Genomic DNA, 27,412 nt, shown 5'->3' on the forward strand with positions numbered 1-27,412 from the left:
GACACAAGAATTACACAGTTCCCAAGTCAGAGACTGTGTCCTATCCCACCTTTGTCATTTCAGCCGTTCAGCAACCATTTTTATTAGGTATCCGTGTGAGCCAAGCATGGCAGTGAGCCCTGAGACAAAAGTAGAATCTAGCATCATGCTTGGAGGTAACCCATCAGAAATCATTCATTTTGAAGATCAAGTTCATGGATACATGGAAGGATGGGCGCTCGTTTCAACAATAAGGGAACTGAGTTAAAGACAGAGAGGAAGTGCAACCAAGAGTTTAAAGTGAATGGGCCAAGAGAAAAGAAAGCTGGAGTCTGACTAAGGTCTTTTGCTCCCTGGCAGCAGCCCTCACCATTCTTATAGGATTTCTCTCCTCAGTCCCCAGCACTCACTCCCACGCTCAGCTGAGGGCAACAGACTTTGTTGAAAGAGCCAAAAGCATCTGGGTGTGGTGGGTGCTAGGTGCTAGCAGTAAGGGCCCTGGCTGCGAGGTCCCCCTCAGCCTCACTGCCATTGCTAAGTGGCCTTTCCCAGCCTTCCATGGGGCGTCAAAGCCTTTGCAGACCACTGCAGCCCCACATGTGGGGCTCTCACTTCCAGGCACCACCAGGATTGATTAGGGGCTGATTTAGACCTCCCCATCCTGGCTAGGACCTCAGCTCCCCAGCAAATTCAGCAGTGCTGTTTTGATTGCCTGGAAACAAGAGCTTCAGTTCTGGTGTCCAAGGCCACAGTGCCTCTACCTCCTCACCACCACTGTCCACAGTACCACAGCTCTCTTGTCTTTCCCTGGCCTCCCATCCCCTGCCTCTGTTACATGTAGGCCATTTGCCACCTGGTTTATTTAGATTTCTGTGTCTTTACCTAGAACAGGAGTTAACCAACCTTTTCTGTAAAGGAACAGTGAGTAAATATTTTAGAACCTTGTATACCAGAAGGGCTCTGTCACAATTACAAACTCTGGGCTGGCAGAGTGGCTCAAGTGGTACGAGCGCCCGCCTAGCAGGTGTGATGCACTGAGTTCAAACTCCAGTACCTGCCCCCCCAAAAAAATTCTGGGAGGACATACCAAGATTTACAATTATACAACTCTGCCATTAAAGTATGAAACAGTCATGAGCATGGCTGTCTGTATTTCAATAAAACTTTATTTACAAAAATAGCAGACAGGCCACAGTTTGCCATCTGTCCTAAACTGTTCGCCTGAAATAGCTTTCCACCTTATTTTGTAACCTCTGTTGTTGCTTCCCAGGCTTTAGGGCTTAGCCGTAGTCCCATCTGGCCAGGAAAGTCCCTGTCTACCCCACTGCACTCATGCTGACCTCTCCCTCCACCCAGTCCTTGCATTTGTCACTTTGCATCTGTCACCTAGCAGCATGTGTTCTACTTGGACACTTGGCTGCTCGAGGGGCACAGTTAAAGTTCCTCCAGTGTATTACTGGTGGCAGTTTCATGTGACATTCATCCTTAGTGCACAGTATATGATTGGCTGTTTTGAAGATTTGCCTGGTGACAGTGTTTGTGAAAGGCACTGGTCTTCAGGCTGTTTTTTTTACTACAACACCTGGGTCAGGTGTATGTACCAAGTGCCCACTGTACACTGGCATTTCTTTTTTTCCTCTCCCTCTCTTTGGTTTTTTGGGTTTTTGTTTGTTTGGGGAAATACTGGAGTTTGAACTCAGGGCCCTGCACTAGAGGCAAATGCTCTACCACTTGAACCACACATCCCAGCCCTTTTTGCTTTTAGTTATTTTTCAGATAGGGTCTTGTGTTTTTTTGCCTGGGCCAGCCTCAGACTCTGACCCTCTTACCTATACCTCTCATGTGGCTAGGAATACAGGTACATGCCACCATGCCCAACTTATTTGTTGAGATAGGGTCTCACTAACTTTTTGCCTGGGCTGGCCTTAAGCCTCAGTCCTCCAGGTCTCGGCCTCCAGAGTAGCTGAGATTACAGGCACGAGCCACTGTTCCAGGCTTCTCCTTTCTTTTTAATAAATCACATGATAGCTTCAAGCTATTATTAGAATGAATTTGTGATGGCACTGGCTTGGATATTCCTGGATTAGGAACTAAAAAAATTCTGAGAGATGAGAGGATAGTCGTAACCATTGGTCAAGCTGTGTCTTCAAATTTATAAAGTATTTCTGCACCCAGTGTGTTATTAAGTCATGGTGACAATCCTCAGAGGTGGATGGAATTGTCCTGTTTTGTCTCTATGCCAAAGAGATTTGTGGACTGCCCAAGTTCTCTCTCTTAAAATAAAGTACAGCAGTTTTTCAGAGTCTAAAGGGAATAATCCAGGTTATTGCAGAAACTGTTAAAAGTATTTAAAAAAATTAAAATCATCAGTAAACCCTACATCCATGGTGAGGTGTGTTAACATCCTCTGCGTGGCTTTACAAATGTTTATTTTTCAACTTGATAAATGTCAGGCTGTGTGTCCTAAGTATTCACAGTTCCACATCCAACCACAGATAGAGAATATTCTGAAAGAAAATTTCATCTGTATTGATTATGTACAGACTTATTTTTCTTGGCTTTGTTCCCCAAGAAATACATTATATCAAGTGTTTGCACAGCAATTATAGTGTGTTAGGGTTTGTAAGTAATCTAGAGGTGATTTGAAGTGTACAGAAGATTTGTAGGTTCTGTGCAAATACTGTTGCATTTTACATAGGAAACTTAAGCATCTGTAGGTTTTGCAGTCTTTGGAGGATCCTAGAACCACTTCTTCACAAATACTAGTGGATAACGGCACAATTTTATTCATCAGTTATATGTCAATAGCTCTTTTATAAAAGTTGAAATTATTGTACATGTAGATGCATTTTTGCCTTTTTTTTTCTTTTTGTGCCTTTTTTTCTTAAGGTGTAAGTTGCATATAATAAAATGCACCCTTTTTCATGCACAATTCTGTGAATTTGACAAACCTATGGACTTAAATACCAAAATATGGTATTGAGGGGTGATATGGGCCTATCACCCCTCAAATTTCCTCATACCCCTTGTAGGCAAAAAGCCTGGCCTCAGCCCCTGGAAACCACTGGTTTTTATCTCTGTGATGTTGCTTTTTCCCAATGTCACATAAGTGGAAGCACACCGTGTGGCGTAGCCTCTGTTTTTATTTGACACTATGTGACTACGCTCCGGAGTCATTACATATGCTTCAGAAGTATTACTTTTTAATGACTGCCTTCCTCTCCCCATGCCACATGCCCTCCAGTTCACCGCAGCAGTCTCTCTCTTGGAGAATAGAAACGAGAGGCAGAAGGTCATGTTGGAAAGAACAAGGGCAGGTTTGATCTGATTACTGCTTGTCACCCTTGATGGGAGGCGCTGGCTTTCTGTCTTCAGCCAAGTTGCTGAGCTCCATGGAGACAGAGTGGACAATATGGCACACTATGACACCGACCTTTACATCCAGCTTCATGTTTTGGATGCTTTGCTGATACATGGCACCTTCTCATGGGTTCAGATTCAGAGTTTTGCCAGAGAGGTGGAGATAAGAATGTTCCCCTCATAAGGCCATGATAAGGATGAAAGGAGACCTCACTCAAAGAGCTGACCAAAGGGTCAAGTAATGAGCTGGTTTGCCTTCCTTCCCCTCCCCCACCACCTTCCCCCAGGTCTGGATCGCCAAGATCTTAAGTGTTCTCTCCACAAAAAAGAAAATGGTAACTCTGAAAGGATGGATACGCCAGCTTCCTTATAGTGGTTATTTCAGTGTTTGCACACCTCAAAGCATCAAATACATGCAACTTTTGACAATTATACCCCAATAAAGCTGAAAAAAGAGAGATGGGCGATGTCAGTGGGAAGTTGAAGACAGGCTGTCACCTAGTGGAAGCTGCCTTCCTGTGTCATCAGAAGGATTAAAGGAGAATGGAAAAGGGTTGTGCTTGGTGGCACAAGCTTGTGGTCCCAGCTACTCTAGAGGCAGAGGTAGGAAGATCACTGTCCAAAGCCAGTCTGGGCAAAGTTAGTACAAAACCTTAACTGAAAAACGAACTCAAAGCAAAAGGACTGGGGTCATGATTCAAGTGGTACAGTACCTAGCAGGCCCAGCTTGCCTACAAAACGCAAAGCCCTAAATTCAATCCCTAAGGCCACAGAGAAAGAAAAGAAAGAATTAAAAAAGGAAGGGCTTCAGACAGAGCAAGAACAAATACACAAGGGTTTCTAGAATCTTCCCCTAAGTACAGAATGGGAACCAGGACCTGTGGTGACACAGCTCTTTCCACTAAAGTGGCTCAAAGCCTCTTCTGAGTTCATTTTGGGTGCCGAAATTTTAGAAATGTCTCTCCCACTGCCACATTTTCCTCTCCCTCTTCCCGGGTCCTTCTTAGAATTCTCCTGGTAGCCTAGTGTGTTGCTATGGAAAGAATGGCAACATCATTTGTGAGTTCATGAAAAAGAAAGAAAAGGGAAAAAGAGGAAAAAAAAATAGGACAAGCAGGACTTTTTTTTCATGTGTTATGAAACTGGAAGAAAACGTGTTCCACTACTAAACATATCCATGTCCAAAGTCAGCAGATGTTGGGGCTTGGACAGAGGCCGTCTCTCGGGCCTGCAGGGAAGTGTTTGCAGAGCGTTTTCATAGCCCTTGCTCCTGTGGAATTCTGGGAAGCTGTTAGATCTCCAGGTGGTAACTGGAACTGTCCATGTTTGCCAAGTGAATCACGTGACAGCCCTTTCAAGGGATACCTTTGAATAACTGGACTCCACTTTGTCTCTTTTAATGGCTTTCTTCCTGTGCCCTCTCCCCACTTCCCATGTTGGGTCACCCCAACTTTGACACCTTTGGGTTCCTTCAGAAAGCCCAGCCTTAGAGCCTGGGTTTGAAGCCATGTTTAACTCTGGTCCCTGGGTGGGCAAGAGTTAGTCAATGGCATTATTTCACATCTGTGAAATCCCTACTTTCTAAGAGCTGTAATGTGTAGCAGTGACACCTGACTCACCCAGCACAGAGGCCAACACAGAGCTGTGCTTAGTAATACTGTGAGAGGTGGCCCAGCCTCTGTAGTCGCATTGACAGAGCCTGCCACATGGCCCCATCGAGTGTGGACTCCACCTCAGCCTAAGCCCTCCCTCAGCATCCTTCAGGCCTTGTCAGCCCCCATGTCCAGATGTAGAGCATCTTCTCATGCTCCTGGTTGGCGTCCTGGATCTGCCCCTGCTCTGGTTAACTACTGCTGTGTCACACACTACACCAAAACTTGAACTTTGCAAGCAGAGATTTCTATTATCACTGTAGCTTGTGATTCTTTGAGAATTTTGGGGTATAGCAGTTATGGTTCATCTCTGCTCAGGATGTCTCAGGCCTCTGTTGAGGTAGGGTGAGAACAATGTGGGAGATTGGCCGACCACTCTCTCCATATGGGCAGTTTGGGCTTCCTCACAGTATGGCAGCCACTGGGTGGTCAGGATTCTGATCCCCCACCCAAGGAGGTTTTGGGGATGTACTAATTCTCTAGGGCTGCCCAAACAAGGTACAGTGAATGGCTGAGGAAAAATGTATTGCCTCCCAGTTCTGAAGGTCAGAAATCCAAAAGCAAGGTGTCAGCAGGGCTGCTCTGGTCATCTCAGGCTGCTTTGGCTTATAGATGACTGACTTCTCCCTGTGTCTCTGCACATCGGTCCCTTCATGTATGTCTGTCTCTGCATCCAACCTCTCCTTCTTGTAAGGACAGTAGTTATAGTGGATTAGGGCTCAGTCTAATAACATCACTGTAACTGGTTACCTCCACAAAGACCTTATTTTCAAATACACTCATGAGGACTGGGAGTCAGGGCTTCAGTATATCTTTTTTGGGGGGGGGGGGGGCGTGAAATTCAGCCCATACATGAGCCAAAGCCTGGTCTCATACCATCTAACTTCCAGTTTTTCTCTCTGTGTCTGCAGGGGTAATGACCCAGACCTGGGTTAAGAGTAAGAAGTTCTTTAAAGTATCCCAGTGCCCAGAACAGATCCTCAATACAAATTCTGTTGAACCAGTTAACGAGACAATGAACAGCCAGTGACCAGACAGAAAACTCCAACGTACCCCATATCTTGTGGCGCTGGCCCTAAGTGGCCAGGTATTGCAGGTCTCTGGGATGTGGAGTCAGTCGTGCTTAGGATCTCACTTATTGCTATGGTTCCCTCTGCTGCTGGTAATCCAGGAGGATTAACAGGCTTCTCTTCCTTTGAAAGGCAGTCAGCAACATCCTGCTATTAAGAAAAATCTAGAGGAGACCATCTGACTTACTCTGCTGTCAGCTGCAACAAGACTCCTAGAGAGAGAGGAGGAATGCCATCGAAAGTTCCTCACTGACTGCAAAGCAGTCTTCGTGTCCCCTGGTTTCTCAGCATTGGAAATTTAGGTCTTTACTCCATGATGACTTTGGAGTAAGTTAAACCGATTTGGATGGCACTCTGTACACAGCTGTAGCCTGAAGTACTTGGGTTTTCCTCCCTAAAATCAAACAATTGCCAAATGAGGTTCTTGGTGGACTTTGTGTTCTGCAAATTGCGTTGATACAGGGTGACGTGCTGGGGAGAGGATGAGAGAACCATGTCCAGTGAGAGCTGCCTGGCCTCTCCCAGCCCCCTCTCTCCCCCGCTCCTCAAGTTGCCCCATCCCTCTAACACTCCTGCATTATTGGCAGTTCTGTGATGGTCTTTTTCCTCTGCTGACTTACACTACAAAAGGACAGCTGGCTCGAAGCCTGGCTCTGTCTTCTCTACCCCCAGTCCCCAGGACAGAAGCTGGCACTTAGTGAGTGCTCAAATCCATGTTAAGTAAATAGAGGATCTGCAGATTGATGAGTGGTTAGGAGCCAGACAGCCTTGCCTTTGGGAATATTGGATCATCAGGGAAGACTGCCCTGCTTTTTTTAATGCCGTGTCTCCAATGCTGGGACTAGAGGCCTTCCTAGAAAATTATCAAAAGGATTTTGCAGTGGGAGGGGTGGGGTGTGGAGAAGAGCCTCTGGGGCAGAAGGTTTTGGGGAGAAGAGTGGGTAAGGTTTGATGAGGACCTTGGAATTGTATCTTGGGGGAGTGAGATCTCAAAGCATGAACTGTGGTGGGACTCAGTGGAGAAGAGGAGCCACCACAGGTTGTTACTGAGGGAAAAGGTGGGAAATCAGAGACATGCCTGGAACAGGCACAAGGTACAATGGGAAGGGGAGGCACATGCTGTGGCTTGGATATGGACTGAGTGTCCCCCAGGCTGCATAGGTTGAAATTCAGTCCCCACTGTGAGGTAGAAAGAGAGTGGAAACTTAATCTGACTATGGTGCTTAGAGGTGGGCCTTTGGAAAGTGACTAGGTAAGACCATCGGGGTGGAGACCATGATCAAATCCTAGCGGGTTTATAAGAAGAGGGAGGAGACCAGAAGAAGCACACAGATACACATTTGTTCTCTTGCCACATGATGCCAGCAAGAAGGCCATCACCCAATGCAACCTCTTGACCTTGGCGCTCTGTACCTGTGAGCCAAAATAAACATCTTTTCTTTATAAAATAGCCTGGCCCAGATATTTTGTTTTAGTAATGGAAAAGTGGACTAATCCAGTGTGAGAGGAAGCAATAGCAATTCCATGCCAGTAAACCAGGAGATATCACAATGACTTGTATTCATGTGACACCATCTGAAGTGTCATGAACAAATGACAGAGCTTGGGTTTAGATTGAGTGACAGAAACAATCACACGAGCTAGGTTAGCACACCCTGGGCACATACGTGAAGAAGGGCACAGGCAGGGGTATTCAAGATGGCTGTGTGCTGTCAGCCTGAGCTGACAGGCTTGAGGGAAAAAGAAGAAACCACCTGATCATTTTGGCTTGGGACAAGTTGGGTTTGTCATAAAGATAGGACATCCTATTTTTTATTATCATTGTTGTTGTTACATTGTTACTACTGTAACCTTACTAGTTAACTCGTGTCCAGTGTTTCCCATACATCAAGCTGTGTCACACACTTCGCTTCATTGGATCATATGTTTCACTCCCACAGGTCTTGTGAGGATTAGTTTCTCTTATTATCGCCAGGAAGCAGACGAGGAAACCAAGATACCCTTTCGCCTCTGAAATGCTCTTTCCCTCAAACAAGCTAGTTGTTATTTTTCTAACATCACTGCTATGACACTGGGCACATGAACTTTTTCAATTTCTCTTTGTCTGCCTGCTCCCATCAGCCACCGTCCCTTGGCCATTCTTGCCTATTCCTTCAGCCAGAAAGTAGCCCCATTTCTCATTTGTTCATGGGTTTTGCTTCTGTGTGACCACTGGTTTATATTTCTTTACATGTTGACCAAGCTTCCTCTTCCAGGGTCATAACATGTTGGACCTTTAATACTGGTAGCTAGAGGTCCAGTGTGGTGGTACACACCTGTAGTTACAGCAATCAGGAAGCAGAGGCAGGAGGATTGTGAGGTTGAGGCCAGCCTGGGCTAATTAGTGAGTTCCAGACCATCCTGGGCTACATAGTGAAACCGTACCTCAAAAAAAAATTTTTTTTTAAAGACTGACAGTTGTGAATTCCTTTAGAAAAGGATGAAGCAGGCACAAAGACATTCTTCTCATATCTGATAAAAAAAAATCTACTTGAAGGCTGGGTATGGTGGTGCATGCCTTTAATCCCCTCTACTCAAGAGGTGGAGGTAGGAAGATCACAGTCTGAGGTCAGCCAAGCAAAAACCCTATACCCTAGCTGAAAAACAAATTAAATGAAAAAGGGCTGGGGGAGTGGCTCAAGTGGTAGAATGCTTGTCTGGCAAGCATGAGATCCTGAGTTCAAACTCCAGTACCACCACCACCCCCCAAAAAAAAGTATTATGGTTTTATTATGTACCCTGTCTTACATGTTCCCAGTCACATTCCTTCTCAACATGGTCTAGAGATTACAGCACTTGTAATTGGCCACTGGTGTGTTCTACCAAAAAGAGAAGCTGCAGAGTCCAAAGAAGGATCTGGCTCTGGTCTCTATTCTAATCCAGCGACTGGCTCAGCGCTGTATCTCCTGTTGTACACAGGAAATACCAGCCTTCCCGTCCTGGTGTACAAGCCGGAAATTACCAGCAGAGTGAGTGTGAAGAAGGCTGGAGAGAGATCACTGAAGAAATCCTCTTTGCAGCCTTTGTGGCCTCGGAGGAAAGCAGAGGTTCTGGCACTTCCTGCTCTCCCTGGCAGGGTTCCGAGCCTGTGACTGTGCTCTGTGGACTGTAATGCACAGTCAAGACCTGTGGGATTATCCTCCCATTAGCGCTGTTACTGGTGTCATTATTGGTGCAGAGGGATGGGATGGCCAAAAGGAACAAGCAGACGGTGATATTCTGCAAAAAGGTGATAGCTTACAAGACTGCTCAGAAATGTGAAAGAGAAACTTTGGAAGAGAAGTCAGCCCCTAAAATTCTTTTTCAAGTTCAAATTAAAATCGTACCTCTCTAAGCTGGGCATGGTGGTGCACACCTGTAATCTGAGCTACTCGGGAGATAGAGATAGGAGAATTGCAGTCTGAAGCCAATGCAAGCAAAAGTACGAGACCTTATCTGAAAAACAAACTAAAAACAAAAGGACTGGGAGTGTGGCTCAAGTGATAGAGTATTTGCCTAGCAAGTGTCAGGTTCTGAGCTCAATCCCAAGTATCACCTAAAAAAAAAAAAAAAATATATATATATATATATATATATATAAAATCATATTTTTCTCACTGGGCATGGTAGCACATGCTAGTAATCAATCTCAGAGCCTGAGGGGCTGAGGCAGGAAGATCTCAAATTCAAGGCTAGTCTAGAAAGAAAAACCCATCTCAAAAAAGATGTAGAAGGAGGGAAGGAGGGAGAAACGGAGGAAGGAAAGACGCAGAAAGAGAGAGAGGAGGGAAGAAGGGAGGGAGGGAAAGGGGACAGAGGGGATGGGAAGAGGCAGGTGGCATCTTTGCACACTTGCTCATTTTGGTCTTCCCCAGAGTCCCGGGAAATATTTGCCAGGTCAGCAAAAGCAGTTCTTGCTCTAAAATTCTCCAGGCCATATCCTCCACCTCCCAGAGCCAGCATCTAACACGTGGTGCAGCTAAGGTGTCAGTAAAATAAGCATCCTTGTCACAGGAGTCTCCAGGCCAGGGGTATCTCCTGGGGGCACTTCAGAAAGACTGGTGCCAGCTTTGAGCCCAAGATTCTGATGTCTTGTTCTGGGCTGTGGCCTGAGAACCAGGATATTTAGCAGATGTGATTTCTGAGTCTCACATGTCTTCCTGGAGGGTAGGGGAGGTGGCACAATGTCAGGCCCCAAGAGAAAACAGACAGGAGGCCCTCATGAGAGATGATGGTGACTTGAATAGCTGTGGACAAAGAGGTAGATGAATTGCCAACCTGATTTGGAGGCAGAAGGAGCAGGACAAGCATATGCACAAGTCTGAATTCTCTCTTGCTAAAATTGTGGGACACAGGCAATCCTTGTCCCATCTGCGGTAATTTTATGGAGACTGAAAGCAACAGCAGACCTTGACCCTGTAGGTCTGCTGGAGCAGGGCTGGGAACTGTAGCTCTTTGCTTAGGCCCAAGAAGAAGCAGATCAGTGTCACCAGGGCTGGTTCGAGCTGGGTCTCTGCTTCTGCCTAGAAGCTAGGAGGATCTTCCTCAGGCAGGCTGGTCCCATAGGAATGTCACAGGCTGCCAGCCAAATTCAGCCTCCCACTGTGTTTGCTTCTGTGGTGCAGAAACAAAGCCCCATACAGTTAAGTGGCTGAAAACACCACTAGTTTATTCTCTGGCAATTCTCAGGTCAGAAGTTGAGGTCAGATTCCCTGGACTAATGTCAAGGTGTCGACAGGGCTGGTTTCCTCTGGAGGCTCTAGGGAGAATCTGTGTTCTGGCTTCTTCCAGCTGTTAGTGGTCACCTGCGTTCCTTGGCTCCTCTGACCTTCATCTGTCTTCTCAGTGCGTTGGGTCTTCCTAGCGAAACATTTCCTCCTCTGTGGTCCCATCTCCCTCTGCCTCTCTCAGAAGGACACTTGCGGTCACACTTACACTCCACCTGCATTAATCCAGCATGATCTCCATCTCAAGAGCCTTAGCTGCATGGTCAAAGTCCCTTTTGCTTTACAAGGTCATATTCCAAAGTTCCAAAGATTAGGACCTGGGTAACTTTGGGAGCCACTCTTCAGGTTCCCACACACTGGATCCCCACAAAGAGATGGAAAAACATGGTCTCCGGATGCAGCTTAAATCTGCGTGGTTTTTGTAGGGAGGGTTCACTGGCTGGAATGAACGGCTTTGTGGAGAACACTGTATCAGAAAATAAGAAGTAGACCCTCAGCCTTTATCTGCATCTTTGAGATGAAGGGAAGGCTCTTCCAGGAAGAGATGAAAGGGTTCAAGAGAAAGCGGTGGGTTTGGGGTACAGAAGGTGGTCTAAGGGGAGCTGGGGCTGGGAGGGAGAAAGATCTGACAGGATCTAGCAGCTGCTGAAAAGCGCTCTCCTCTCTCTCTCTCTCTCTCTCTCTGACACGTGCCTGGGGAGCAGAGAAATCTCCCGGCTCTGAGAAGATGGAGTGTGCACAGATCCCCCGCGAGGAGGGAAATGAAAAGGTTATGCCAGGAATTGTCAGTGTAACAAATCCACGTAGCCTCACAGCCTCTCTAAATGTTTTGATAGCAGAATTTGATAGATTGTAAATCAGAGTAGGCCCATCCTAAACATGTGATAGCACCTTATTTATTTATGTATGTGACACATAAAACCAGAATTGATTTCCTTTTCTTTCTGTCTCAGAGAGATTTTTTTTCCCCACTATAGAAACACATCACTCTTCTCCCAGCCCTGGTTTTCTGTGCGGAGGTGGAGGGGAGTGCTTTTCTCCTACACAGAGAAAGATTCCTTTGCCTTGGAAAACATGAGAGCACCAGGAATTAACTGTTTCAAAGTGTCTTAATCTTTAGTCATGTTGCTTATTTTTTTAAACAAGAGTATTGCTCAGAGAAAGAGGGAGAGTAAAGGTGTTCAATGAGACAGTTTTGTGATTTGAAATGTGGGCACACACACACAAAGACAACTTCCTCTGAATGTAGAATCATGAGTTACTTGATCTCCTCCGGGGACTCCAGGCCGCCCTTTGTCATACTCTTCCACATTCATGTCTGCTTCGTAGACATCACGACGGGGCAGCTTTGCTTCCTCGGCAGCTGAGCATTTACAGTAGCTGCTGAGATGATGGGGTGGCTCTAAGCATATGCCATTTACCCCTAATAATCCTAGGAGGTGTTATTAGGCCTCCGATTTACAGATAAGTCAAATGTAGGAGAGGTGCAGAATCTTACCGGCATCCTGCAGTGGGGAAGTGTTGGGTAGAGCCACAATTCAAACCCGGATCTATGCTGATTTCAAAGCCTGTGGATTTAACTGGATTCTCAAGGATCAGTTTAGCTCAAAACACCCTCATCCACCATGATGCTGAGCTACCCACCAGCCTACCATGATATGGAGGACAGAAAGAGCCACACAGCAGACCACCGTGTTACTGAGGACAGACAGAGCTACCCAGCAGAATCCATCATTCCAATGCAATGACCTCCGAGAGAAATGTTGCCCACCTGCCCAGGCAGATAAGCCACTCACATCTTATAATGATCGTTTGGAAAGGGACACTGGGTCTTGTGGCCATACTTACCCTCTGTCTCTTCCCAAATCTCATGGTTCACCTTGACTAATGGACAGCAAAGGTCACCTCTAAGAGCCGCCTCACTCCAGTGCCCATAGACCTTATTAATTCTGGCATTTCTCCATTGGTTTCTCCCATTAAAGATAAAGAATGGCATTTAAATGCAGTGTCTTTATCTATAAAATATCAGAAACAGTGCTTTGGGCAGGTATAGTAGGACACACCTATAATCTCAGCTACTTGGTTGGCAGAGACAGGAGAATTACTGTTGAGGCAAGCCCAGGCAAAATAGTTATAGAGACCCTGTCTCAAACCAAGCCAGACATTGTGGTGCATATCTGTAATCCCAGCTGCTTGAGAGGTGCAGGTAGGAGGATCATGGTCTGAGTCCAGCTGAACTAAAGCATGAAAGCCTATCTGAAGCAAAAACTACAAGGAAAAAGGACTGGGAACGTGGGTCAAGGGGTAGAGTGCCTGCCTAGCAAGTGCGAGGTCCTGAGTTCCATTCAAAGGAAGGAAGTGGAGGAGGGGAGGAGGGAGGAAGAAAGGAAGGGCGTTTCATTTTTATCACTTCAAAAACCCAATATGCTGTAGTTTTGCTTCTTGTTCACTTTATAAAAACTATCTGTTAGGATAAAAATTTCTCCTAATATTTGATCTAGACTCATAGAAGACCTTCCTCTCTCCTTTTTGGGAGACATTCGAGACTTCTGTTCCTGAATTGTCCTTCGTAGGGACAAAAGAAAAAAATTATCCATTACAAAACCATCAAAGAGTTTTGTTTTCATGGCAGTAAGTGAAAAGTTGTACTTTTCAATGAAACTTTTTAAGAACCTGCAAAAAGTGTCTTTGGGAGCCCGGTTGGTGGTGCACAATGTAATCCCAACACCTGGGAGACTGAGGCAGGAGGATTGCAAATTCAAAGCCAGCCTGGATTACACAGCAAGACCCTATCTCAAAAAAAAAAAAATGTACCTTTGGGGAAAATAGGACTTTTCAGTAGTAGTGTAATAATTTGAAACTTAACTTGGCCGTGAAGGTAGAATGTCGCAGGCAGGCAGTGAGTAGCCTCCTCTGTTTTCATTGGTTCTCACTAGCATGTTCAGACTGTCCGTTTCTGACAGTAGATCCCAACATACATACCTGCTCCTCAGAGAGGGCTTCTTGGTTGTGTCATTGAATGTAGATCTCTCTAATTGTCTGCCTCTTTGTTTATAGTACTGGAGATCGAACTCTGGACCTTGTGCATGCTAGGCAAGTGCTCTACCACTTGAGCCACATTCCCAGTCCTTCTGACTTCAGTTTGTTTTACAGATAGGATCTCCCACTTTTGCCCTCACTAGCCCGTGTACCACAATCCTCTTACCTCTGCCTCCCATGTAGCTGGGATTATAGGTGTGAGCCACCTGGGGCTGGCCTCAGACTAAGATCCCCTATCACTGCCTTCGGGATAGCCATTTTTAAAAACGCTCTTCATAGCATTTACTCCTATCTGTGGGTTCTTTGTTTTCTGTTTGCTCTCTGCCTCCCTTTTCCAGACAGTAGATCCCTTGAGAGCAGGAATCTCAGGTCTTATTCTGAAGCAGAGTCCTCATGACAAGCACTCTAGTATGAACTAATGAATGAATGGATGGATGAGCTGTGTTCTCTTTTCCAAGTCTCATGTTTCTGTTTCTTAAAAAAAATAGGTCTTCTGCTTACACACATTTTAAAATACCAGGAACATTTGAGGAAGGGAACAGGGTGGGGTTGGGGTTGGGGACTGCAGTGGAGTTTGGTGGCCTTTCACAGCTTGCTCCCCGAACTCCAGGGGAGGTTTTGAAGGCAGGGATGATGTGCTCAGATTCGTGTTTAGGAGCATGATGTCCATGGCAAATGTTGTGAGGTAGGCGGCAGGGAGAAATCTGCTAAAACGTTGAAATCAGTGAGTGGCTTATTTTTCTTGATTAATGAGGATGTAAGATTATCCCTATAAAAATGTCATGTTCAGAGAGGCTTTCTTAAGGGAAAGGAAGTGGTGTGAACTTACAGGGGACATAACAAGGATGGAGGGGACCTAGAGAGATAGTTGCAAATTAGTCCCACCCTCAGACTGTCATGGCAGGAAAAGGTTGAGGACTGCTGTCTTCGAAAGAAATGGTAACAGTGAAGAGGTTGGCCTAAAACTGTCTGTTGGGACATTTTCAGTTACAAGTGACAGAAAGCCTCATCAAACTGGTTTAAATAAGCTTACCCAATGGGAAAGCCCATGAGTTTTTTGGATTCAGGCACAGTGGGATTCAGTGTGATATTCCCAGGACTGGCTCCTCAACTCAGCACTCGGGCATGTCCCTTCACAGTGACAAGACAGCCAGTAGGACATTGGGGCTGATCCCTTCAGCAACTCCAGAAAAGGAGAACTTTTTTACTTCAAATGGTTCCAACAAGAGCCCTAGAATGAAATCCCTTTGGTTCTGACTGCTCTACTTAGATCAGGACCCATTCCTTAATCTCTCACAATTCCTGGACATCATGATGTTCTGATTGGTCAGGACCAAGTACACACACACCACTGGGGTTCCATATGCATCTGGAGTAGGTTAGGGCCTTTCTCTCGAAACTGTTCTGCCCCTGCTAAATTCAGGAAGAGAGGATGCCAGATGGGCATCACCTGCATCAAAAGGCCAGGCCAGGAGCTAGGGAGGAGCTAGGGAGGAGCTAGCCTAAAGCAGAGAATGAATTGACATCCATCATGGGGCAGAGTCGAGAGCACCTGATAAACTATGGGATGGCGAAAGTAGAGGAGCAGGAGGAATCCAGGATTCCAGCTGAATGACTGGGTACATTCTGGTGCTTTGATTTGGAAAAGGAATAGTACAGAAAGACCAGACTAGGAGACATGTGACAAACTTAGTTCTAGACATGTTAAATTTGAGGTGTACATGAGCCCCGACCCTGTGATGATCACAGATGCACAGAGTGTGCACAAGAAAGAGACACTAGAGGCCATGCAGCCTAGCCGCTCCCAAATCGACACTTCAGATTCACCTTCCAGGAGAGGATAAGTGAGTAGAGTTTGTTCTCCAATAGAATGGGAGCGACTGTCCATCTGTCCATGTCGTGTTGCTATATTATGTTCCTTGGTTTTCATGAATCATCTCGGCCTTGTTTTAAAGCAGGGGAAATTCAGCTTTCAGTGGCGTGGCCAGTCCAGGCCTTGCACAGTGGCAAACCCCTCCAAGCTATCCGGCCTTCTTGCTGGTCACTAGGAAGGAGGGTCTGCCTCTCTGGAGAGAGGGGTGGAGCTGGTAAGGTTGGTTTGATAGAAATCGGCAAAGAGGAGTTGGGACAAAGATTTGGGAGGATGGAAAGGAGGGGAAGAGACAGAGCCAAGGGCGTGAATATTCACCAGTGCAGAGTGGAAAGTGGAAGAGGAAATAAGGAAAGAGATGAAGAAGAAACAGCCAAGAGAGCCAGGAGCCAAGGACAGTGCTTTCAAGGGTGTTTGGTCAGCAGAGTCAGCGATGTGGGATATTTTCAGCAGCTTAAGAGAAAGATGTCAACACAGCATTGAAGGCAGAATCCACAGAGGTGAGGGGTGAACCATGGCTGGGAGAAGCACAGCTTCCTTTGAGGTGCCCTGTGTCGTGAGCTCATAGCTCATCTTGGTCAGACACAGCTCACTGGAGATTCTCACTGGGTGCCAGTTTCCTGCCCATGTTCAAATGAAAAAGCTGAGGCTTCAGAGAATTGGCACAGCTTGTCCAGGACCACGCACCTACAGGTGGTGGTACTAGACCCAAAGACTTGGTGTCACCCTCACTCAGGAGCAAAACTTGGTATTATAATGTGTAGACAATGACGGATTCGTGCAGCTGTGGGAAATTCTGTCTTGCTTTGCTTTGTTTACTTTTGTATGGAAGTAGCCACCTGAGGTCCTTGTAACTCACAGAGAAGGGGACCAGGTAAAGAGAAATGGGAACAGAGAGAGCTGTGAGTGCTGGGCTGGAAGCCAGATGGGGGCGTTAGCCTTGCACTGCGACCAGCCACCTCCTCCTGCCCAGCCGGGAAGAAAAGATGTGTGGAGAAGGGGAAGAAGGTGACCTTCCTCTTCTCAGCAACAACTTGGGAGAATTAAAAATATTGGAACAGTTGCCATAGAAAGTTCTATGGGCAGAAACAAAAGATGAGGAAGAAGAGCTCGGAGCAGCACGAGGGAAGGAGAGCTCAGCACCTTCGGTGGGGTTGGTAACTGAGGGGGCTGTGGAGGAAAAGGGTAGAACATTCCATCCAAACCCATTTGTCAAGATTCTCATCCCCAGTGCTGGCTGACTCGTTCAAGCCACCCTGCCAGGGGTCCCAAAAGGTGTCAGAGCTGATGGTCGTCGCTCAGTCAGATGCACCCATTGTCTAGCTGCAGGAACTGAGGGTGGCCATGGTGAATCATGGTGCTGCATTTGGTGTATCCAGGGTGTGTGTGGGTTTGGGGACAGAGAGATGTATCCTGGACATGGCAGAGAAAGGTGGGCTCCTGTGCTAGTAACAGAGCCCAGATCCAAACAGGGGTGCTGGCTCCAGTCTATGCCTCCTTTCACCAACCAGGTGGGCACTAATGGAACACGGAAGGGGAGCAAGGCTCCTGGCGGGCCATGGCCTCCCTGTTGAAGGCTGAAAGGGCCCGAGCCTTGGAATTCATTGTTTCTGAGTAACTGGGGACATTCTGGGCTCAGGAATCACATCCTGAATGATTCTGCCTTCTCAGGTCTGGTTTTCTCTGCCCTGACTACTGACTACTTCATCTGAAGCTGCCACCCCAACTGGTGACAGGACACCCCACCTCTCTCAGGGCCTGTGTCACCCCAATCCACAGTAATGCTAATGTGGTGAGTTGCATGAGACAGCCACAAACCATTTCATCTGCTGGGATGCATGAAGTTTTTCTAGCCGGGAGGGTCCCTGGGAGCTTTCCTCTGCCCAGCAAGGGAGCATCTCAGAGCAGCACCTTGAAAAAGATGCATATGCATAGTTCAATTAAAATCTTTTCTTTTTGGCTCCCAGAGGGGAATGGCCACCGAAATTTGAGAGATCTAATTTATAGACCAGTGTCAAGAAATGGAATTGTTAAGTGAGGACAGGTGTGTGTCACAAGGGCCAGGCAGTAGGTGTGGAGCCAAGATTATCTGGGCTGTCTCTCTGCACGTCACTGGACCTCTCTGAGCCTCAGTTTCCTTATCCATAAAATGAAGATCATAGCCATCAATTGGTGCTGTGAGAATAAATATTGTGACTTTGAAGAACATCTCAGCTATTACCCTGCCTTGCTCAAGCCCCATCTTTTCTTCTTAAAAATGTGTTATTTGAACAATGTAAGACGTTAAATCCAAACACAGGTAACAGGAAATAGGATTTTTTTGTTGTTGTTTCTTACACCGTTGGGGATTGAACCCAGGGCCTCGGGCAGGCTAGCCAACTGCTCTACCTCACCAGCTGAGGAAATTAGCTTCTTAAAGCCCTACTATACCACATCACCAGCTCTGCTGCAGTAAAAATGTTTTAGCCTGGGTTATTGACAACCCAGGGTTCTGTGTTCTATTCTTTCCCCAAATCACTATTTTTATGCCATTCTTCTTCCCCCATTTCTGAACTGTCCTGTCATTCCCTTTGGGAATACAATGTCCCACTCTAGTGACACCACAGGGAGCTTGGGCTGCTTCGAATCTCAGCTCCCACAAAGGATGCCACTAGGAACGCCTCTTCATCTTCACAGGACAGAGTTGGCTTCCACCCACCCAACCAGCTCTGAATTGGAAGAAGCCAACTGATGTCTGATTGCCAAGGCTACCAGAGCTGGCTGCACAGCACAGTCATGTGGCCACTGCTTAGAAACACAGGTTCCTGGTCCTTGCACCTGGATGTTTGGGTTTGACAAGCCTGGACTGGGGCCCTGGAACTGGTGGGTTTTTTCAAAGCACACTAGGTGACATGTGATAGTTTGGGAACCATGTTGTAGGCCCATCCCCAAATTTCAAATTTAGATTTAAGGTAGGGTGGAGAGAAATCAGAAAACTCAGAAATGAACTCAGGGTCATGAATGACCTTTCAAAACTAATTCCTGGTAAGCAAAAGAGAAAAATGGAGGCAAAGACAGAGACAGGCGAGAAGAGAGCTGGGAACCTGGAGTCGGAGCAAAACCCAGGACCCCTGCTTCCCAGCATTGAGACCCTCTCTGCTCCAGCCACCCACAAGGCCCCCAGTATACCTACCAGTTAGAATACTTCAGCAAGGCGGGAGTTGTCATGTTATGATTTCAAAACACAAAGAAACAATCCCTCCTCCCCCAGAAAAGATCTGCCCTTGAACTGAGACAGAATCTGTTAACAGCTCTGTCAGAAGACCTGCCAGGCTAAAAATGCATCCTTTTTGGCTTTGATGTCTCAACAAGATGCTTCCTTTGAAAGCTTCTAGACAGCCCTGTTATTTCCTCTGACAGCCCCCGTGAAAAGCCCTGAAATGAAAGGTGGCTTCTCGTCCCCTCAAAGCCCCAAGGTGTGACTGCCTTGAGAGCTAGCTGCACCTGAGCTCTCTGGGCTTCAAGCACTGACACCCCAGGCCAGGAGCTTTGCAGGTCCCTCTGACCTCTGCCCTTTCCCATCCTGGAGACCCACAGTGCCAGGCCTCTGAGTGGGACTGTCCCCTACCCCAGTGAGTCCTTGTGGAGATCAAGAACCAGACGTGCTTCTCATGCTTACAGCTGGACTGCATGTCAGCCACCTGGAGAAGTTCCCAGGGGCTAGTCTGCTGGTTTAACCCATTTTCCCAACCCCCCAGAGACCACAAGAAGCCTGTAGGGAAAGGTCAGGAAATGCCACCACCCTGACTCCAGACCTGAGCATGGGGAAGAGAAAGAACACGGGTTGACAGTGGGTGAGTGGCTGCTTGGGAGCCTTAGAGAGCCAAGTTACTTAGGCCATGCAGCCTTGGTAGCATCCTCATCTGGGAACCAGTCAGAAATAGAGGCTTGCAGGCTCTGTTCTTGACTCGATATGTTCTGCAAGTAAATTTTGTGACCCAGCCCTACTGCTTCAGGCTGTGTGACCTTGACCAAGCTCCTTAACCTCTCTGAGCCTCCGTATGCACATAAGGCTTCTGAAAAGTGAAACTTGGCAGTTGACATATACTATGCCTCTGGTGAATGTCAACTGTCCTTACTGGGGAGCCAGTGTTGCCACATTTAAACCCAAATTTTCTGGCCATTCGTGGGAAGGAAGGCCAAGCTGAATGGGAGAGAGTTCCAGATTAAAAGTGAAGAGTGCCAGGCACAATGACTTACACCTGCATGGAGATTGGAAAGATTTCAGTTGAAGGCCAACCCAGGCCAAAAACAAGAAAACCAAAAGTTATTCCAGCTATTCAGGAGGCTTAGTTAGGTAGGGAGATCGCCATCCAGGCCAGCCCAGGCAAAAAAAGTCCAAGGCCCTGCCTGAAAAATAACTAAAGCAGAAAGGGCTGGGGGCATGGCTCAGGTGGTAGAGCACCTGCTCAGCAAGTACAACTTCCTGAGTTCAAACCCCAGTAACACACACACACACACACACAAGTGAAGCAATCTCAATATCTAAAGAAGAAACTTGGAGGCTGGAAAGGCTGGAAAGGAGCATCTTGCAGCCACCTGGATCCTGACCATTTAGTTTGGGCTTGGTTAAGATGACTGGCCATCTGCTGGGTTTGAGGATTCTTACTTTCATGTATCTCTTTTCTTGGCATTCCTGCCCCCTAAACTTGTCCCTCAGACCCCTCTGCCTCCACAACCCTGTCTCAAAGGGTCTGATCTCCACTGACTGCAGAATCAATCCCCAGCTCCTTAGCACAGCATTTAGGATTCTCTGCCGTCTCGCCTCACCTGCCTTCTTCAGCATCCTTGTCATGTGACAAAGACTTTCTTACTTGCTCTTGCTGTCCATTCTTTCTGCCTGGGGAGATGCCAGGCCTCTGACTGAGGTGCTCTCCCTTTTCTCCATCTGGGAGGTCCCCTCCACCTTTGAAGCCCTGCTCACCAACTGAGGCTGCATGGTGCTGTGTCAAGAGCCCAGAGCTGGACATCCTTTGTGTAGATCCTGGCACCGCCATGAAGTAAGTGACTGTGCAACCTTAGGCAAAGACCTCTCGGGTCTTGGTTCTTTTATCAACAGATTGAGGCTGATCACAACTGCTTTGTAGAATTGTTGTAAAGACTCATCAAGGAAGTATGGAAAACTTCCAGGAGTTATTACATTTCATTTCATTTCTAAGAAGGAAAAGGCTAACTTCCCTCATCCACTGTGCAGTCTTTCTCTACCCTTCTCCCACCCCACCTCACAGAATTAAGTTCAGACTCCCTTATGTCTCAAAAACTCCTTCACTTTCTTGTCATTGCAACATCCCAATGCTCCACCATCCCCCTGTCATAGAGGAAGTCCCCAGCTGCCCTGCTTAAAGTCACAGTTGTCCCTCTACCCACCTCCCCTCTTCCCTGCTTGACCTTTCTCCATGGTTAACTCCATGAGAGAAGCAACTTCTGTCTGTCTGTCCATCGCTAGATTCTCACCTGTCATTAACAGGTGCCTGCAGTCCTTGTGAAGTCAAAAGACTTTCAATTACAGTGCCCTGCCTGGCGGTTGTAGGCTGACTTGTGTCCTCCATGATTCCTATGTCTGTGCCTCAAATGTGACAGCATTGGGGGAAGGGGTCTCAAACAAGGGGACAAGGATAAGTGAAGCCATCGGGGTGGCCCTAATCCAACGTGGATTAGGTCAGGACACAGACACACACAAAGGGAGGACTGTCTCTGAGCCAGGGCTGTGGGAGAATGAGTTTCTGCAGTTAAAGTCTCCAGGCCGTGGCGCTATGTGTGGCTGCCATGGAGAATTAGTGGTCAGCTGTGGACTCTGAGTGCAGGACCAAGGTCTCTTCATCCTTGTGCCCCAGCATCCACAGGTCCTGGCCACAAGCACATTCAGTAGATGGGGGTCCTGTGGAATCCGCTCACACCAGGAGGTCACCATGGGGAAGCACCAGGTAGCAAAGGGGTGAGTCCTGCACAGCCAGCCAACCATGGTTCTTTGTCATTGTCCAGATGGGCTTTCATTTCCCTCTTATATGCTTTACTCCAAAGGTTTGTCATTTCTCTTTCATGGTTGGGGTTTCTTTAAGGCACACAGAAAATACCATAGTAGATAAAAGGGAAACTGAGTCAGTGTCAGGCATGTACAAAAGGAGGCAAGAATGTCTGTGGTATAGCCATTTTTACTTATCATTTTGCTCAATATTATGGAAATGGGGCAGTGTTCAAGTGAAATGAGAAGACTACAATATTCTTTATACTTTTCTGCATTCCCTGGATTTCCCACACTAATTTTACATTTATGATAAGAAGCAACATGTTAATATCCATTTTGGGTTTTTTCTTTTCTTTTTAAGACAAGTTCTCATTGTATAGCCCAGGCTGGCCTTGAACTCACAATCCTCTTGCTTCAGTCTCCCAAGTGCTGGGATTACAGGTGTGTACTACCATATGTGGCTCTCATATCCATCTTCTAATGCCCCTAGGAACCCACTTACTGGCTCCCATTAAGCATCTTGCCTCCATGGGCTGTAAATAAAAAGCAGTTTGTAAAGCCAGCCACAGTAGTTCACCTGCAGCTTTCCCTCCACCAGCCCACTCACCACATCCGATGATCTTAGTACCTGTGTTTCTTTTCTGTATCTTTTTGTCTCTAAACATGAAGTGGATCCCCCCACACCCAAACCTTGTTTGCTTGGACCTGGTTCCACTTCCTGCCCACACAAGGAAGAGAAGACTGTGACCTTTCATGTTTATAAGTACTCACACTGTCTGTACTTACATGAGTGTTTTGTTTGGGTGCTTGTTGGGGTGGGGCCTAGGGACAACTCAAAAACAAATGCTAGTTTCTTTTGCATTGTGGGGAGACGCTGACTGATTCCGTCTTTGTTCTTGTCCCACAGATGCGATGCTCCCTGGTGTGCTTAGTGATTGGTGCAGGTTCGATTTTCTGTGCTGAAATCATTCTGAAAACTCAAACGGCAGACTTTAGCATTCAAAGGAACCCCAAGCCAGTTGAGGGAGAATAAAGCCAAAAGCCTTTTATCTTATTCGTCCCAAGAATCCCACTGCCCTCTTCCTACCCCCTACCAAAAATAAGCCATTGCACAGACAGACAGCATGGCAAGCAAACGAAAATCTACAACTCCATGCATGGTTCGGACATCGCAAGTCGTAGAGCAGGACGTGCCCGAGGAAGGAGACAGGGCCAAAGAAAAAGGAATGGGTGTGCCACCATCCGATGTAGCCAAGGACAGCTGGGTAGCAGAACCTGAAAACTCTTCCAAAGAAAATGAAGTGATAGAGGTGAAGCCTACAGGGGAAAACCCATCCAAAAAACTCCAGGGTGGCTATGAGTGCAAATACTGCCCCTACTCCACACAAAACCTGAACGAGTTCACAGAGCACGTGGACATGCAGCATCCCAACGTGATTCTCAACCCCCTCTACGTGTGTGCTGAATGTAACTTCACAACCAAAAAGTACGACTCCTTGTCTGAGCACAACTCCAAGTTCCATCCTGGAGAGACCAACTTCAAGCTCAAGTTAATCAAACGCAATAATCAAACTGTCTTGGAGCAGTCCATCGAAGCTACCAACCATGCCATGTCCATCCCCACCAGTGGCCCCGGAAGTAGTGACAATGACCCTGGGATCCCAGTGAGTAAAACTCCCATCATGAAGACAGGAAAACCGAAAGCAGATGCCAAGAAGGTGCCCAGGAAGCCTGAAGAGGCCACCCCCGAAAACCATGTGGAAGGGACTGCCCGCCTGGTGACAGACACAGCGGAGATCCTCTCCAGACTCGGAAGCGTGGAGCTCCTCCAAGACACGTTGGGACACGTCATGCCTTCTGTACAGCTGCCACCAAATATCAACCTTGTCCCCAAGGTCCCTGTCCCACTGAATACTACCAAATACAACTCTGCCCTGGACACAAATGCCACCATGATCAACTCCTTCAACAAGTTCCCTTATCCGACACAGGCTGAGCTGTCCTGGCTGACGGCTGCCTCCAAACACCCCGAAGAGCACATCAGAATCTGGTTTGCCACCCAGCGCTTAAAGCATGGTATCAGCTGGTCCCCGGAGGAAGTAGAGGAGGCCCGGAAAAAGATGTTTAATGGCACCATCCAGTCAGTACCCCCAACAATCACAGTGCTTCCTGCCCAGTTGGCCCCCACAAAGATGTCTCAGCCCATCCTTCAGACAGCTCTGCCATGCCAGATCCTTGGTCAGACCAGCCTGGTGTTGACTCAAGTGACAAGTGGCTCAACAAATGTTTCTTGCTCCCCCATCACACTTGCCGTGGCCGGAGTGACCAACCATGGCCAAAAGAGACCTTTGGTGACTCCCCAAGCTGCCCCCGAGCCCAAGCGTCCACACATAGCCCAGGTGCCAGAGCCTCCACCCAAGGTGGCCAGTGCCCCACTCACCCCAGCCAGTGACCGAAAGAAGACCAAGTTGCAGATCGCACACCTCAAAGCAAGCTTTCTCCAGAGCCAGTTCCCTGATGATGCTGAGGTCTACCGACTCATCGAGGTGACCGGCCTTGCCAGGAGTGAGATCAAGAAGTGGTTCAGTGACCACAGATATCGGTGTCAAAGGGGCATCGTCCACATCACCAGCGAATCCCTTGCCAAAGACCAGATGGCCATTGCAGCCTCCCGACATGGTCGTACATATCATGCATACCCAGACTTTGCCCCTCAGAAGTTCAAAGAGAAGACACAGGGTCAGGTTAAAATTCTGGAAGACAGCTTTTTGAAAAGCTCTTTCCCTACCCAGGCAGAACTAGATCGACTAAGGGTGGAGACCAAGCTGAGCAGGAGAGAGATCGACTCCTGGTTCTCAGAGAGGCGGAAGCTTCGGGATAGCATGGAGCAGGCCGTCCTGGATTCCATGGGGTCTGGCAAAAAGGGCTCTGATGTAGTAGCCCCCAATGGTGCTCTGTCTCGACTTGGCCAACTCTCCAGCACCCAGTTACCCAGTCCTCTGCCCAGCCCTTCACCAGCAGTTACACAAAGTCAAGAACAGGTTCATCTCCTGAGGAGCACGTTTGCAAGAACCCAATGGCCGACTCCCCAGGAGTACGACCAGTTAGCAGCCAAGACCGGCCTGGTCCGAACTGAGATCGTGCGCTGGTTCAAGGAGAACAGATGCTTGCTAAAAACTGGAACCCTGAAGTGGATGGAGCACTACCAGCTGCAACACATTTCGGATGATCACGGCTACGAGGCCATATCGAAGAAAGCAGCAAAACCAGTCGAGAGCCCAAAGAATGGGGGCGAGGTGGTTCAGCAATATCACAAAGACCCCAAAACGCTCTGTGATGAGGACTTGGAGAAGTCGGTCCCCAAAACAAAAGCAGGCAGTGAGCAAGCAAAAGACTGTGTACCAGCCAAGCCTTCAGAGGCCGCCTCTGACAGGTCGGAGGGCAGCAGCCAGGATGGCCAGGGCAGCGATGAGAATGAGGAGTCGGGCGTGGTGGACTATGTGGAGGTGACAGTAGGAGAGGAGGATGTCACCTCAGATAGATCAGATAGCTGGAGTCAGACGGCAGGTGACAGGGCAGCAGAACTGGCTGACTCAGACTCTGAAGGCGTCACTGTGGAAGCTAGCCAGACCTAGTCAGGTAAGACCCTGTTCACTTCAGAAAATGGGAGAATGCTGGTTTCCTTTCTTTTCATTGGCAAGGTGGGGAATATAGATGGTGGGTGTCAGGTTCCAGTCCATGAGGCCAGTGCTCAGGGTGTGAAAGATTTCCCAGAAAAACAAGACTTGAAGAAGCAAAGTTTTATTCCCTTTCCAAAGGAGGAAAGGGGCTGATTGCTAAGAGGTATCAGCCCAGAATAACATTAGGGTTGGGGTTTATAAGCATTTAAGTTGTTGAAGGAATATGCTTCTGACGTCTTGTTTTTTGGTCCAGCTAGCTATTCCAGGAAGTGGCTGAGGTGGTCATTTTCTCAGTGTTTTGCCAAGGTCGGTGGCTATTAGCTTGATCCTTTCAGTGACATCATGAGGTCAGATATGTCGTCAATGAGCTGCAAGTGGGGTTCTGCTTGAATTCATAAAAAGTTTCTGAAAAACAAAGTAAAACAACCTTCCTGCCAGACAAGATAGAGTTCTTTACACAATGGAGTAGGTTAGGCTAACTTGAGTTGGGGCCTTCCAGTGGGTACAGAGATGTTGACTCAACTGATGTGTTCTTTTTTTCAAACTAATATTTTTAATCAACAAATTAAAATTATCTATATATGACATGGATCCTCTATATATCAAATATAACATGGACATGACATACAAATTGAGTATCCTTTATTTGAAACACTTAGGGCCACAAACATATCAGATTTTTTTATATTTGCATACATATAATGAGGTATCTTGGGGCCAGGACCCAAGTCTAAACAGGAAATTCATTTCTTTCGTATGCACTTTACACACATCTCAAAGATAACGTGTGCAGTATTTTCAGCAATTTTGTACATGAAACAAAGTTTCATGTTGTAGCATCAAATGTCTCAAATTTTGGATGTTGGAATTTTGGATTAGGGATGACTCAACCTGTGTTTATCATGTGTATTTATCATGGACAGCACAAGGTTTTGAAATATGCAGAGTGATACAGCTCAGTTGCGCTAACTCACTCATACACATGCTAACTCATACACATCAGATGAGTCCTGGTTTCAAGGTTCTTTGCAAAAGGGAGAAAAACAGGAATTGGTAGTCCCATGCCCTGCTACCTGAGCCTGTACGGACACCAGCCTTTGGGCCTGTCCATACTAGTCTTGTCAAAACTGTTAGGAGTGTTGTGTTCTCTGCTGTAAAGAAAAAAAAAAAAAAAAGCAGGAAAAGGATGCTATTTCTTTTCCTCTTCTCGTTTCATATTTGACTAAGCATAAGTGTTCAAGTTTACTGAATCGGAGATTTGAGGTTGTTTCTTTTCACCTGAAAGACTCTGAAAGTGCTTCCATTTGCCTTGCTATGGCTCCAGGAAGGCACCTCTCTGCTGGGGTTCCCCAAACCCTCTCAAGTCTGAAGACACCTGTGTAAATTTAGACCTGTGGAGCCATGAAAGCCAGGGAAGGGAAGTTACCATGGTTACTAATGGCCATGTCATCTACATAATGGAGCAGGCCTTTGAGGCCCTTGAGTGCATACCTCCCACTGGGTCAGAGCCAGTCAGGGCTCCAGTGCAGCAGCTGGTTGGGGGTGAGTGGAGAAAGTGGGGGGAGGGAGGGAGCAGGGTGTCTTTGTTGATAGATCACAAGGGCAGCCTGGAACAAGGGGTGACAGAGGAAGCACCATAGCCCAGGTGGCCTTGTCCAGAGATCATTTAAAAGGCCTGCAAAGGGACCTCCAGAGTTATCCTTAAAATAATGAAATAGCGGTGAGAACCTCCAAGATGATTTATAACTTCCTAAAGGGAGCTCTGGAAGTTGCCACACCTTTGTGTTAATGAGCTCAATAATGCCACTGGCCATGTCACTCATTAATTCATTTATTCAGTGATAAAATGAAGCACCTAGCAAGAACTCCTCTAGAAGCCTTGTTCCACCAGTTATGAAAAGACCAGTTTAGTGATCGCCAACCCCAAATGCTGTCCTGTCTTCTAGAGGAATTGCATGTGGATCTGAGTGAGGACAAAGCCCAGAAGGAAGGACTGGGGATGGGAGGGACTAG

The 27,412-nt window shown here is 47.1% G+C and overlaps 1 protein-coding gene across 6 annotated transcripts in view; it reads left to right on the top strand.

Moving 5' to 3' along the window:
- Zhx2 (zinc fingers and homeoboxes 2) overlaps positions 1 to 27,412 on the top strand; it is a 149,706-nt gene that overhangs the window by 108,072 nt on the left and 14,222 nt on the right. For all 6 annotated transcript variants that reach the window (XM_074069146.1, XM_074069140.1, XM_074069141.1 and 3 more), the window contains exon 3: positions 22,627 to 25,358. In XM_074069146.1, the coding sequence (XP_073925247.1) occupies positions 22,844 to 25,354 (2,511 nt within the window). In that variant the 5' untranslated portion in view covers positions 22,627 to 22,843 and the 3' untranslated portion in view covers positions 25,355 to 25,358. The remainder of the gene's footprint in view (positions 1 to 22,626; positions 25,359 to 27,412) is intronic.

Source organism: Castor canadensis, chromosome 3 (genome assembly GCF_047511655.1).
Source record: "Castor canadensis chromosome 3, mCasCan1.hap1v2, whole genome shotgun sequence".
NCBI classification, from domain to species: Eukaryota; Metazoa; Chordata; class Mammalia; order Rodentia; family Castoridae; genus Castor; species Castor canadensis.